Genomic DNA, 13497 nt, shown 5'->3' with positions numbered 1-13497 from the left:
GTATAACATCATATATGTAAATAATGATGTTTTGTTTCCTCATTGCCTTTATAGCTAACATTTCTAGTACAATATTACATAATAGAGGTGACAATGGGCATCTTTGTTTTACTCCTGACTATATTGAGCAAGCTTCTAGCTTATTCCCTTTACAAATAATGCTTGCTGCTATTTTTAGAGAAATATTATTTATTGTTTTAAGGTAAGCTTCATTTACCCCTATGTTATCTAATGTTTTTAATGGTGTTTTATTTTTCCAAATATATGCAAAGATAGTTTCAACATTACCTTTGTAAAACCTTGCATTCCAGATTTTCCTCCCTCTCCTCTCTCTACCTCCCTCCCCAAGATAGCAAGCAATCTGATATAGGTTACATGTGTTCAAATTTTCTGAACATATTTCCATAATCATTATGTTAAACGGAAAAAAAAAATCAGATCAAAAGGAAAAAAAGCACAAGGAAAAAAACCAAGCAAACAAACACCCCCACAAAAGGTGAAAATACTATGTTTTGATCCACATTCAGTCATCATAGTTCTCTCTCTAGATGTGGCTGCTATTTTCCACCCCAAATTTATTGGAATTACCTTGAATCATCTCATTGTTAAAAAGAGCCAAGTCCATCACAGTTGATTATCATATAATCTTGTTCCTGTATCCAATGTTCTCTTATCTCTGCTCACTTCACTCAGCATTAGTTCATGTAAGTCTCTCCAAGTTTTTCTGAAATCATTCTGCTGATCGTTTCTTATAGAGTAATGATGTTCCATAGCATTCATATTCCATAACTAACTCAGCCATTCTCCAAATACTGATGAGCATCCACTCAGTTTCCAGTTCCTTGCTACTACAAAGAGGGCTGCTACAAATATTTTTGCACATGCTTTTCCTTCTTTTATGATCTCTTTGGGATACATACCTAGTTGTTCGCTATTATTTTTAATGGGAATGGGTGCAATATTTTGTCAAAGGCTTTTCCTGTGTCTATTGAGATAATCATATAATTTCAATTGGTTTTGTTATTGATACAGTCAATTACAGTGACAATTTCCTTAGTCTTGATTCCAGGTCATAAATGTATGATCTTTGCTATAATCTCTTTGCTAGTATTTTATTTAAAATTTTTGCATCAATATTCATTAGGGAAATTGGTCTATAATTTTTTTTCTCTGTTGTGGCTCTTCTTGGTTTTTCTATTAGCACCATATTTGTGTTGTAAAATAAATTGGGTTAAAATTCCTTCTTTGCCTATTTTTCCAAATAGTTTATGGAGTATTGGGATTAATTGTTCTTTAAATGTTTAGTAGAATTTGCTTGAGAACCCATCTGGTCCTGGGTTTGTTTGTTTGTTTTAGGAAGTTCATTGATGACTTGTTCAATTTCTTTTTCTAAGTTTGTGTTATTTAGTAATTTATTTTTTCAGTTAATGTGGATGATGTATATTTTTGTAGATATTCATCCATTTCATCTGAATTGAATCTTGATGATTTAAGGTGATTTCATAAGGCTTTGCAGGTGAAAGCCAGTAGCTACCTTCAAAACTGAATCTGCACCGATGCCATCACTAGTTTACACTTATAAGCCTGCTATCTAGGACATCTTCTTTAGTGCTAAAGGAGACATAAATCTCACAATCAGAGATACATTTTTAATATCATCTAACTTTCAGTTAAGAGACTGTTCAAGCACCAGTGAGTTCTTAATTCTCAAGACATCTTTTAACTTTTAGCTGCATATATTGCAATGTAACAATAATTTACAGTATCCATTTTTACTGTCTTTGAATGTATGTTTAAGAGCATATCACTAGCTTGTCAACACTCAGGTTTTAATTTTGTGTGTCACTAATCGTGCAGTAGACTAAAATAGCCTAATTCTGATAGGATTGTGTAGGAGAGTGTCCTCCTCCCTGCCCCAACTCTCAGGGAGAGAGGCATAGTGTATGCAGGGGTCCTCGAACTTTTTAAATAGGGGGCCAGTTCACTGTCCCTCAGACTGTTGGAGGGCCGGACTATAGTAAAAAAAAAAAAAACTTTGTTTTGTGGGCCTTTAAATAAAGAAACTTCATAGCCCTGGGTGAGGGGGATAAATGTCCTCAGCTGCTGCATCTGGCCCGCGAGAGGGGGGAGGGAGGGGGAGTGTAGTTTGAGGACCCCCTGGAGGAGGTGAGCGTTTACCTAAACTCTGACCCATTCGTATTACACCTCAGGGTATTATATCCAGTTTTAAACATGACATTCTATGAAGAAATTCAGAAGCTTAAAAAGGTTTCATAGGAAAACTACTAGAATGGTAGCCAGATCACATGAATAGCGCCTAAAGAAGCTGGAAATGTTTAGCCTGCAGAAGAAATGTCTAAGGGAGACATTCTCCCTTAGAATGTGAAAATTTTCTCACATCTGTCACATCTAAAGGTCTATGCCATGGAAAAGGAAATAGACTAATTCTACTTGATCTTAGAAGGCAAAATGAAAATCAGAGAATGAAAGTTGCAAAGGGACAAATTTAGGCTTAATACAGAGACATATAAGTTAGGGCTATTCAACAGAACAATGACTTTCCTCTAGTAGTGGATTTCTTCTAACTGGAGATCTTTAAGCAAAGTGTGTGTAGTCAGCCACCTGCTAGGTCCTATGCAAGGCGGGGATTCTTACTCAGGTACACGTTGGATTAGATGGCTTCTTAGGTGCTTTCAGACTCGGAGCTTCTTTTGATTTTATAATTTTCTAGTTTTATTATCAGAGATAGGTTTAGTCTTCCTGAGAGTAGTTGTATAACTCTCTTCTTCCAGATAGTTCTATTTCTAAATATACTTTAATGTTTATTAAACATTAACATAACATTAACATTAACATAAAACAGCTGGCATTATCAGAGCTACTATAGGTGTTAGGTAAAACTATCTATTGGCAGGTTCAGGCCTGAAGTCTTCAGAGCCTGTGATATGATTACATACCTGATCCTGCTGACCATTACCTCATTGTAACCCAGGTCTCCTATGCTTGGGTATGTTCCTCACTCCTAAGGTTAAAAATATTTTTAAAGGCCTTCAATTAAAGGCTCATAAATATTTCCCCAAATTTTTAAAGGCCTCATGCCCAGCACTATATTTACTTGATCATTAAAAACCATATATTGAATGCCCTTTACTGTACTTCACTCATGACTGTCAAACTGGCCAAATAATTAGAATAGCTCTAGTTAGCAGAACTGGGTTAATCGATCATAACTGGGCTTGCCTCTGGACCCATCTACCTCTGTGTTCAATATTCTACTTACTGTCAAAGTGAATCTCAAATTTGTCCTTCATTCTGTTACCTAACAACGCCTTCTTCATCTTTTAGGTCCCTTAACACCAAAATGGCAAACTTCCAGGGCCACGCCCTCCCCGGGAGTTTCTTCTTGATCTTTGGCATCTGGTGGTCATGGAAATACTCATTCCGATACTTAAATGAGAAAGGAAAAAGCAGAAAGATGAACTACTACTATCGGAAGATTGAAATCATCGATGGAGCAACAAGGGTCTTCTTTGCTGCAGTTGGTAAGGGGAGGCAGGGTTCTTAGCTCCTAGGATTTCTCTGTCATATCCAAGAACTTCTGTTGCAATACATACTCACACAGAGACCCTGCCCCTCACTCTACCAAGGTCTAGAAAATAGATGTTCCTCCACGAAAAGAAACAATGAAAATAGGAATTGCCAGTCAATCAGTGATATATTGCCCAGCACATATCAAATGCTTAATAAATGCTTGTCAAATTGAATTTAATTCAGCTAATAATACAAGTCTTTTCAGGTTGGAAGGTATTATACTTTGCTCTTCAAATTATCTGGCATAAGTAGACTCCTGTAATTATTATAGTTTTAGGATGTGGGATATAATACAGTGAGAGGCAGTGCAACATGGTGTAGAATAGGATAGACAGGAATTAAAAATCCCATCTCTGACTGTTACTAGCTGGATGACCCTGCACAAGGTTCTTAACCTATCAGTGGCACAGGCAACTATTTTAGGGCTATAAGTAATAGATAAGATTCTAGCCTGCACTTGTCAAGGGCATCTCCACAATTAATCAATCAACCAAGTATCTATTACCCAGAATAGGAAGTAGCATGGGATAGTGGAAAGAGTACCAATTTGTAATCAAAATGACCAGATTCAAATCATACTTGAGCCACTTGCTAGTACCTTGTGATCTTGGGAAATTTACTTAATCTCTCCTGGACTGTTTCCTTATATATAAAAGGAGCAGCTGTACCCTAAGGTTTTGCCTCCTTCTGGATCTATGACCTAGCTGGTGTTCCAAAAATCCTAGTGAAGTTTTAAGCTTTAAACTGAGACTTTTGCCACACCCTGTATAGATGATTCTATAAATTTATCAACACTGCTAGGATCTAAGGTTATAAGAGGAATTCTCCATACTGATGAGACTAAACATGAATCTAAAACCTATAAGTCATTCAACCAATGAACATTTATGAAATACCTACGATGTGTGAGACAGTGCACTAAGTGCTTAAGAATACAAAACAAAAATGAAATGCCTTGTCCTCAGAGCTTACATACTTTGAGGATATTGATTTAGCACACTAAGCTGGAAAGAAACCAAAGAAAAAGAACATCTCTGCCCTAGAGGAGTTTAGAATCTACAGGATTTTATTATTGGATTTATCTTGCAATAAACACAGTATTGTAATTATATAAAGTGAGTCAATGAGTGCTGAGGAGATTCTAAGGGAAGAAGTAATTAGAATCAATTTTAAACGAATTGATCTTTTTTTCGTAAAGTCAATTATTTCTTATAACACATACTAGAAAAGATTTGGACCTTCAATCCAAATGAACAATATTGTTATCCACAGCCCACATCCCTGGCAAGAGAGGCGGAAGGATAGATATAGACCGGATATAGGAAGAACTATTTGGAAACTATCGCCATGGTCATTTATGAGGTGCTCCTTCATAGCACCCTGATAAGGTGATATTGAGAAATATGGCTTGTTTCTATGGAAACAGAAGAGTTGTTGTCCTCTGCCACTTGTCACTTTTGATCTGTGAGTACTCTAGAGAGGAAAAGTGAGGCAGGGACTATGACAATGATCCCATACACTAGTCATTCAGGTCACAGTGCCTCTTCCTTAGCTGTCTGGAGTAGTTCTTATTCCTGTCCAGTGTTAGGTAGAGCTCATTCATTTGTTCTTTCCTTCTTTCCTTCATTACTGAGTAAATATTTGTTAGATTTCAGCTATATACTACTCCCTGAGAAAAAATTTTCGGGTTTCCACACAGACTACCAAGAATAAATATTCCATTTCTCTCTAAAGTAGGCATCAGATGCTCATCAGAAAACAGAAATAAGGACCCTGTTTCTTGCAGCTCATTAATTTCTGATACCTTCTCCCCATCCCCCAGCTACAGGATCCCTCTTCAACCTTTGTTCCTTTCCTTGTTTCCTATCAGGGATCCTTGCAGAGCAGTTTGTTCCAGATGGCCCTCATCTGCACCTGTACAATGACCATGACTGGGTAAAACTGATGAACTGGCAACATGGTACCATGTATCTGTTCTATGGGATTTCTGGCCTCATGGACATGCTTACTTTTCTTTTCCCTGTTGTTCCTCTGGGTCTGGACCGGCTTCTGATGTCTTTGTCTGCAGTCACTGAAGGCAAGTAGGAGGAGGGAGAGGGGAAGGAATGAAGGATACTTATCTATGGGGGTCTCCAAAGAGACAAAACACCATAGACCCCATGGATCTCTCACAAAATTGTTGTTATTATTCCAGTTTCAGTTGTGTCCAACTCCTTGTGACCTCATTTGGGGTTTTCTTGGCAAAGATACCAAAGTGGTTTACCATTTCTTCTCCAGATCATTTTACAGATGAGGAAACTGAAGCCCACAGAGGTTAAGTGATTTGCCCAGGCTCACACAGCTAGTAAATGTCTGAGGCCAATGTGCACCCACAAAATATTGGACTAAAAAATCCCATTTCCAGGATTCAAACAGTAGGATATACATCTTAATACAGAAAAAAAAAAAGATAATTTCTGGGAACTTGAACTACCAGGCCTTTCCTCCCATCCTCCCTCAATTTAAAAAAAAAAAAGGCAGCAAGTTGAAATCACTTCAAAGGTCACTAAACAAATCTGATTACTTACTGGAAAAGAGCAACCTTAAACACACTTCTCTTTTACAAAGGAAGATGTTTTCTTGGGGACTACCTGTAGGAACATTCTTTACGGTTGAGACCATTTAATATTTTTGAAGGGGATATTTAACAACCAGGTTCTCTTACAACCTTTCAAGTCTCCAACTTCCTAGAAGTCATCTAACTTTCAATGAAACTCTACTCCTCTTTCTTTTAGCCAAAGCAGAGAGAGGAACATGTCTTAAGAGAAGCCTTAAGTTCTTGTCCTGATTTTAAAATTGGATAGATGAAGTTCTGTTAGAAGTTCTTTAAAACCCAACTTCTAGTCTAGAAAGAGCTCTCACTCAACACAAGAGAAAATTAGATAAAGGAACCTGAAGGATTCTGTTCCTGCACCACATTTCTGTATTAATATCAAATCACTGGAGGAGCTTGTGAAAGGGTATTGAAAAAGAATAAATCTGAGTCCTTGAGTTTAAGTTTTACTGTTATCCATGAGTCTGACCAGAATATGAATGTAGTGGGCAAAGTAGCAACCCTATACGAAGTCTTGTGCTGTCATCTTTGAGTCTTAACAAAAGAATAAACTGAGACAAATCTCTGAGCAACTTACCATTTAATAACAGAGACATGCTGCCTGTCAATAAAAGGGTCAGTAGCTTGCCTCCATTTAAACCAAAGACCCTGAGCAAAAGGACAGTTCTACTCATATAGGTTTTGAGAAGCACAGACAAAGAAGATGACATCATGGGATAAGGGACAATATGTTTGGTTACAGAACTGAGACACAGGAAACACATGATTGATTAGAGACTTGATAACTGGGGGGAGTGGGGCGGGAGCAACCCCTGCCCACTCTCTGAGTCTAGCTATGAAATTGCAGGCTAGACATTTGCATAGCAAACCAGACATCCTTGAAGGATTGGTTGGTGATATAAAGCTATTAGCCTCCTTTTGTACTTACACATATTCTCCAGTTAAGGAGGCAGGAGAGCGGGATTTTTAAACTTAAGTCATTTACAGGCCTTTCTGGTGTAAGTTCAGAGACAAAGAATCATGACTTAAGGGATTATGGGACAAAATCAACTACTTATAAATAAGATCAAGAAGAAAATCATACAGGTTCAATTAAATCTTTTCAGTGAACAAATACAAAGAGAGAGAAGAAATGATCCTTGCCCCTTGGGGAGTTTAGATGTAATCTATTGGGAGAACACAAAACACCTGGAATGATCTAATAATATCTACAAAGCAAGTGAAATGCTCACTAAAATGGTTCAGAGAAGCACCACAAGTGAAGGAAGTATGATTAAGAATGAAGGGTTGGATTAATTAGGCAAGATCAAGCTTCCTTGGGAGGAAGAGTGGGCACTTGAAGAAAAGCAGAGTGGGAAGGGCACTGGTATTGGGAAGCAGCTCAAATGAAAGCTTAAATAAGGAAACAGGCAGCTCATTAGTGGTTGTGATTCTGTTTGTCTCAGGAATTCTCTTCTATTATCACGTCCATAATCGGCTATCATTGGACCAGCATATCCACTTTCTTCTGTTAATTACGGTGATTGGAGGAGCCATTTCCACCTTCATCGAAGTTTTCCTCAGGGACAATATAGTCCTGGAGCTCTTCCGAGCCAGCCTCTGCATTGCCCACGGCTCCTGGTTCTGGCAAGTAAGTCCACAAGAGAATGTTTGCAGTAGGACAAGAGAGTGAGGATCCCCATGGTGGGCAAGGATGTTAAGGACAGGCATTTTAGGGGAGGACTAAAGGAATCATGACAACTAGAATCTCAGATCTATCTGCAGCTGTTCAGCAGTACCAACAAACTGAAGTTCAAGCCTACCTCTTGTCCCCATCCCATTTGAATCTTACTTCCAGTCTACTACTGTACTGCTAAGTGAGAAGTTTGGGCAAGCCATATAGTTACCCAATCAATATTTACCTTGTCCATGAAAAAAGTAATCAAAGACACATCTGTCTTTTCTGAATGCTACAAATAAATTGTTATTCAGCTCAAGGAAGTGACCTTGGAACTTTCTTTTAAATAAGACTTAATTAAAGCTAGCTTCAGAATAAAAAAGTGGGTGGCCTTTGATGATTGGTCCTTGTGTGCTAGAGACAAATATTCAGCAGGTTTCTGAGGATGAGCTGGTGATGAGGGTTTTCTCTCTGTGATTTTCCCAGATTGGCTTTGTGCTGTATCCACCTTCTGGGGGTCCTGCGTGGGACCAAACATCTCACAGTAACATCATGTTTATCACCATGTGTTTTTGCTGGCACTACCTGGTTGCCATAATCATTGTAGGGATCAACTATTCTCTGGTTTATGGGTACGTATAAAAGGAAACATGCCGAACCCAACTACTCCACTACTAGCTGCCTCCCAAGCCCAAACTAACTCCTACTCTAGCCTTGTCTTCAGCCATAGAAATCTATTAGGTGGCAACATTTGTGTTTCTTATGACCTTGCCCCTATCATAAATAACCCTATGTTTAGAGTTTTTTATTTGGCTTCTCATGTCCTCAATGCAATAGATATCCCAAATTCTCTTCTAGATCCAGAGTCCCAAGAAAGATAGAGAGAAAGGAATAACTGGACATTCTATTTTTTTTTTTTTTTGCTTTACTATCTAAGTTCCTTAAGGCCCCTTAACAAATGAGATATTTGTAGAATGCTTAGCACAGTACCTGGCACATAGTAGGTGCTTAATAATAAATGCTTATTCCTTTCCCTCCTTTTGGTCTGGAAACCAAGGTTCATTTTTCTGATTGATTTAATATTTCTTATGACTCTTCTCTTGTAGTTTAGTAAATCGTTTGAAGAGATCCAGAGGTGAAGAAAACATTGGGATCCAAAAGTTGACATCAGGTTCCAATCTTCATGAAGCACTTCTGAATGACACAGATGAGGAGTAAGGCTCAAGGATTGGGGAGACCCCCTATGAGCATAAGCAGCTGGAGCAGATACCTTCCCTTCCCTCCATGTATCTCATTCTCAGCCATGCAATAACTGTGCAGCTCTCAGGAAATATACAGCCCTCACAGTGCCCATCTTCATTCTTAGGTTTTGCAAAGTTGTGGAATCTAAAAGGAGAACACTAGCTTTTGAAAGTCAGAGACTGAAATTATTCCTGTCTTCTTAAAATACACTGACACTTGTTTATGGACTGAGACACAGTACAGAAATGGTTACAACCTTTGCACTCCATCTAGTCCCTCTGGCTCGCTGAGTCATTGGGATAGGGGCTATTTTGTCTAGTAGAAAAATAGGAATTGTATTTATAACTCAGGGATAGAAAGTTTGGCTGCCTAATGTGTATTCTTATTCCCAATTATCCAGGACCAGCTTAGGGGCCTTCTGTATGTCTCAGTGAGTTGATTTTTTAAAAATTACAAACCAAGTCTCTATTGGTGTGGTATCATTTGTATTCAAAGGTTAAAGAAATTATTTACATAAAGAGTAAACCGCATTATGCTGTTTGGGAAAAGAAAGTATTATATTTGGGCTCTCAAAATAAAGATTAGTCAGTCATTCAGTAAGCATTTATTAAGCACCTACTATATTCTACACACTGTGCTAAGTGCTGAGGAAGGAAAAAAAATTCTTTGACTTCAAGGAGTTCACAACCTAGGGGGAAATAACAGCAAATATATACAAACAAGCTATTTATAAAGATAAATAGAAAATAATTAAAGAGGGGAAAGTGAGAGAATTAAGAGGAGTTGGGAAAGGCTTCCTGTACAATTATGGGATATAAATTGAGATTTGAAAGATGCTAAAGAAGCAAAGAGGTGAAGATAGGATTCCAGGCATTGGGGACAGCCATAGAAAATGCCCTAGAGATGGATATTGCTAGAAATAAATTTGACTTGTTCATAGAATAGCAAAGAGGCAAGTGTCCCTTGATCAAAGAATACCCATCTGGCAGGGAATAATTGCAAAAGTAGGTGAGAACTAAGTTATGAAGGGTTTTGAACACCAAACAAGATCTTGTGTTTGATTCCAATGGTGACAGGGAGCCAATGGACACCTGCACTTTAGGGAAATTTCTCTAGTGGCTGAATGGAGAATGGATCAGCATGAGAATAGACTTGAAGCAGGCAGTCCCATCAACAGGCTATTAACAATAGTCCAAGGATGGGGTAATGAGGGCCTACTCAATGTGGTGGCCTTATGAGAAGAAGCCATATTTAAGAGACATTGCAGAGGTGAAATCAGCAGACCATGGAAACAGATTGGACATAGGAGTAGGTGGGATAAGAGACTGTGAGAATTTGAGAGTATGTTAGGTTTTGCACCTAGAGAACTAAAATGATGGTGTCCTCAATTGGTAACAGAAGTTTGGGAGAGGCAGAGGCTTTAGGGGGGGAAAGACATTGAGGGTGGTTTTGAACATGTTGAGTTTGAGGTGGATATTAGATGTCTAAAAGGCAATTGTAGATGCAAGACAGTAGATAGATCAGTAGAGAGTTAGGGCTAGATAAGTATATTTGAAAATCATCAATATAGAGATATAATTAAAACCAGGGGAATAAATGTGATCACCAAGTAAAATAGTGTAGAAGAGAAGGCCTAAGATTCCAGGTCATGTGAACAGCAAGATGGAAGATTAGAATTTCTATGATTACCATAATCTCTCATACCTCTCCAAAACGGAAATTATATGTGAAAGACAAAGCAACTTCAGCAGTCTTGAAAGCCTAGGACACCCATAATGCCAAATACAGTTAAAACAAAATATCCCGCGAATTTACACTCAGCGACCTCAAGCTAACTTAATCCCCTTTCCCTCCCACCCATGACACTGGCAATGAGGAGACACTAGTAGAATGAAGAACTCAACACATGGGTCAGGGCATGCAACAATCTCTTCCCTGTTGCGAGCCCCCCTTCCCTCTTTCCAGTGCCATGAAGAGCCTACTGCAAACTCTAGAAATTTGACTGACAACTCTACCACAACCTTTCAGAAATAAAAACCTGTCAAGCACCATAACTCTATAGTTACAGTATAGCAAAGCTCTGAACCAGGGAAACAACCCCATAACACCAGAAAAGCCAGTCCTGGGACAAACAAGCCCATAGTACCAGTGCTGCAAAGCTCAGAACTGCCAGTGCTGAGCCAAAGAACTAAGGAAGAGAGGGAACAAGATAGGACATGACAACAGAACATTGTGTGTATGAAGGTTGTATGGCACTAGACTAAGCCAGAGGAAACCATCACAGCGTTAAGCTGGGGACAATTCTTTCCATCCAAAAGTTGTTTGGGGCAGAGACATAGGCTGATGAACCATGAATTATCCAGCAATGGCAGAGCCTGGGTCACTTTGAGATTTACTCTTTAGGGAAATCAAATTCAGAAGAGAGATATTTAGAAAATGAGTGACTAGGGAAATAAGGAAGTGGGAACTGGAAGACTGAAATTTCAAGAAAAAGAAAAATCAAAGACCTTCAACACAAGCAAATAACAAGGAAAGCCATAACAATAAGAAATATGGATTCCAGATCTTGAAAAAAACGTTCAGGAATCTAGAACTGCAAAATGTAGGAAAATGATCCTCCTCTTGATGACACAGAGAACCCTGTGAAATGTGAGAAGAACATGGAACCACAGCACACTGTTCCGTGAGTGGTTTGAAAAAGAAATGAGAATTATAAGACCACAATTGATGGCTTGTACAGAAAAAATAATGGACAGAATAGAAGAACTGGAACTTGCAATGGCAAGCCTGACCAAAAAAACAAAAACAAATACAAAAAGACAACCATAGATTGGGGATGCAAAAACACAGAAGTAAAAGATTTATCTTAGAAGAAGAGAAGCAAAAAAAAAAACTACATTAAAAGAAAATATGTTCACTACACAAACAAAAATGTACTGATCTCAAAGATAAAATGTGTAGAGACATATAAGGATCCTAAGTCTCCCAGAAGGACAGGACAAGACAAGACAAAAAACAAAAACAAAACACTGTAATAGAGGAAATAATAGAAGAGAATTTCCCAGAACTTCTGAACATAGAAAATGACATTCCAATTGAAAGATTTCACAGGTAGTGTCCAGAAGAAGAAAAAAAGTCTACACCATCCAAATTACATAGTGGTTAAATTTAATTTGTTATCCTTCTTGAAAAAGATGAAAATGATGTCAGAATGTGGAGGTCAAGGACTGTGGATGATCAGACCAATACGAGTTTAGAATTTGTGCCACAGGTGGGGAACAAACAGTCCATGTGAACATTTGGGGTGGATTCTCTAAATGTGTGCATCTCATTTCTTTTGAGCTACTTCAGTTCAGCTTTGCTAATAGAGAAAGTACCTTTCATTGATGAGAGTACACCATGCTGGGAAGTCCTGAGTCAGTGTCTCCCACGTCATTAATTCCAAAGATCTTAAGAAAAGTCTTAAGAGTATCCTTATATAACTTTTTCTGACAATCATGTGAGTGCTTTCTTGTATGAGGTCTCCATACAATAAATTTTTAGGCAAGTGTCTGGCATTCGAACAATGTGGCCAGATCATCAGAATTGTACTCTTGGCAGTAGTTTGAATGTTTGGCAGTTTTTAGTTCAAGAAAAAAGCCTCAGTGTCTGGTATCTTATCCTGCCAGGTAATCTTCAAAATCTCCCTAAAACAATTCAAATGAAAATTACTCAATTTCCCGGCATGGTGCTGATATACTATCCTGGTTTCACAGGCATATAACAAAGAGATCAGTACAATGTTTCTGTAGACCTTCTGTTTGGTAGTCTTGTCTAATTCTCTGCTCTTTCACACTTTTCTTTGGGCCTCTCAAATACTAAGCTAGCTCTAGCAATGTGTGTGTCAACCTCCTTTTTTAAAAAAGCTTTTAATATATATATACATGAATAGTTTTCAACATTCACCCTTACAAAACCTTGTGTTCTAATTTTTTCTCTCCCTTCCCTCTACTTCATCCCCTAGACAGCAAGTAATCTAATATATGTTAAACATGTGCAATTCTTCTATACATATTTCCACAAATATCAGAATTAGAAAAGAATCAGAAGAAAAATCAGATTAAAAAGGGAAAAAAAACAAGAAAACAAAATGCAAGCAAGCAACAAGAGTGAAAATACTATGTTGTGATCCACACTTAGTCACCATAGTCCTCTCTCTGGGTGCAGATGGCTTTCTTCATCATAAAACCATTGGAACTGGCCTAAATCATCTCATTATTGACAAGAGCCACATCCATTAGAATTGATCATTGTATATAATCTTGCTGTGGCTGTGAATAATGATCTGGTTCTGCTCACTTCACTCAGCATCACTTCTTCTCCAGGCCTCTCTGAAATCATCTTCCTGATTGTTTCTTATAGAACAATAATATTT

General features: G+C 38.1%; 1 protein-coding gene across 2 annotated transcripts in view; it reads left to right on the top strand.

Moving 5' to 3' along the window:
* The window catches only part of TMEM45B (transmembrane protein 45B), a 34003-nt gene extending 24320 nt beyond the window's left edge, over positions 1-9683 (top strand). For both annotated transcript variants that reach the window (XM_051986684.1, XM_051986683.1), the window contains exons 2-6: positions 3346-3542; positions 5462-5668; positions 7630-7814; positions 8328-8473; positions 8948-9683. In XM_051986684.1, the coding sequence (XP_051842644.1) occupies positions 3362-3542; positions 5462-5668; positions 7630-7814; positions 8328-8473; positions 8948-9059 (831 nt within the window). In that variant the 5' untranslated portion in view covers positions 3346-3361 and the 3' untranslated portion in view covers positions 9060-9683. The remainder of the gene's footprint in view (positions 1-3345; positions 3543-5461; positions 5669-7629; positions 7815-8327; positions 8474-8947) is intronic.
* Positions 9684-13497: the final 3814 nt, after the last annotated feature.

Source organism: Antechinus flavipes, chromosome 3 (assembly GCF_016432865.1).
Source record: "Antechinus flavipes isolate AdamAnt ecotype Samford, QLD, Australia chromosome 3, AdamAnt_v2, whole genome shotgun sequence".
Taxonomy (NCBI): Eukaryota; Metazoa; Chordata; class Mammalia; order Dasyuromorphia; family Dasyuridae; genus Antechinus; species Antechinus flavipes.
This window is presented reverse-complemented; position numbering and strand designations above follow the sequence as displayed.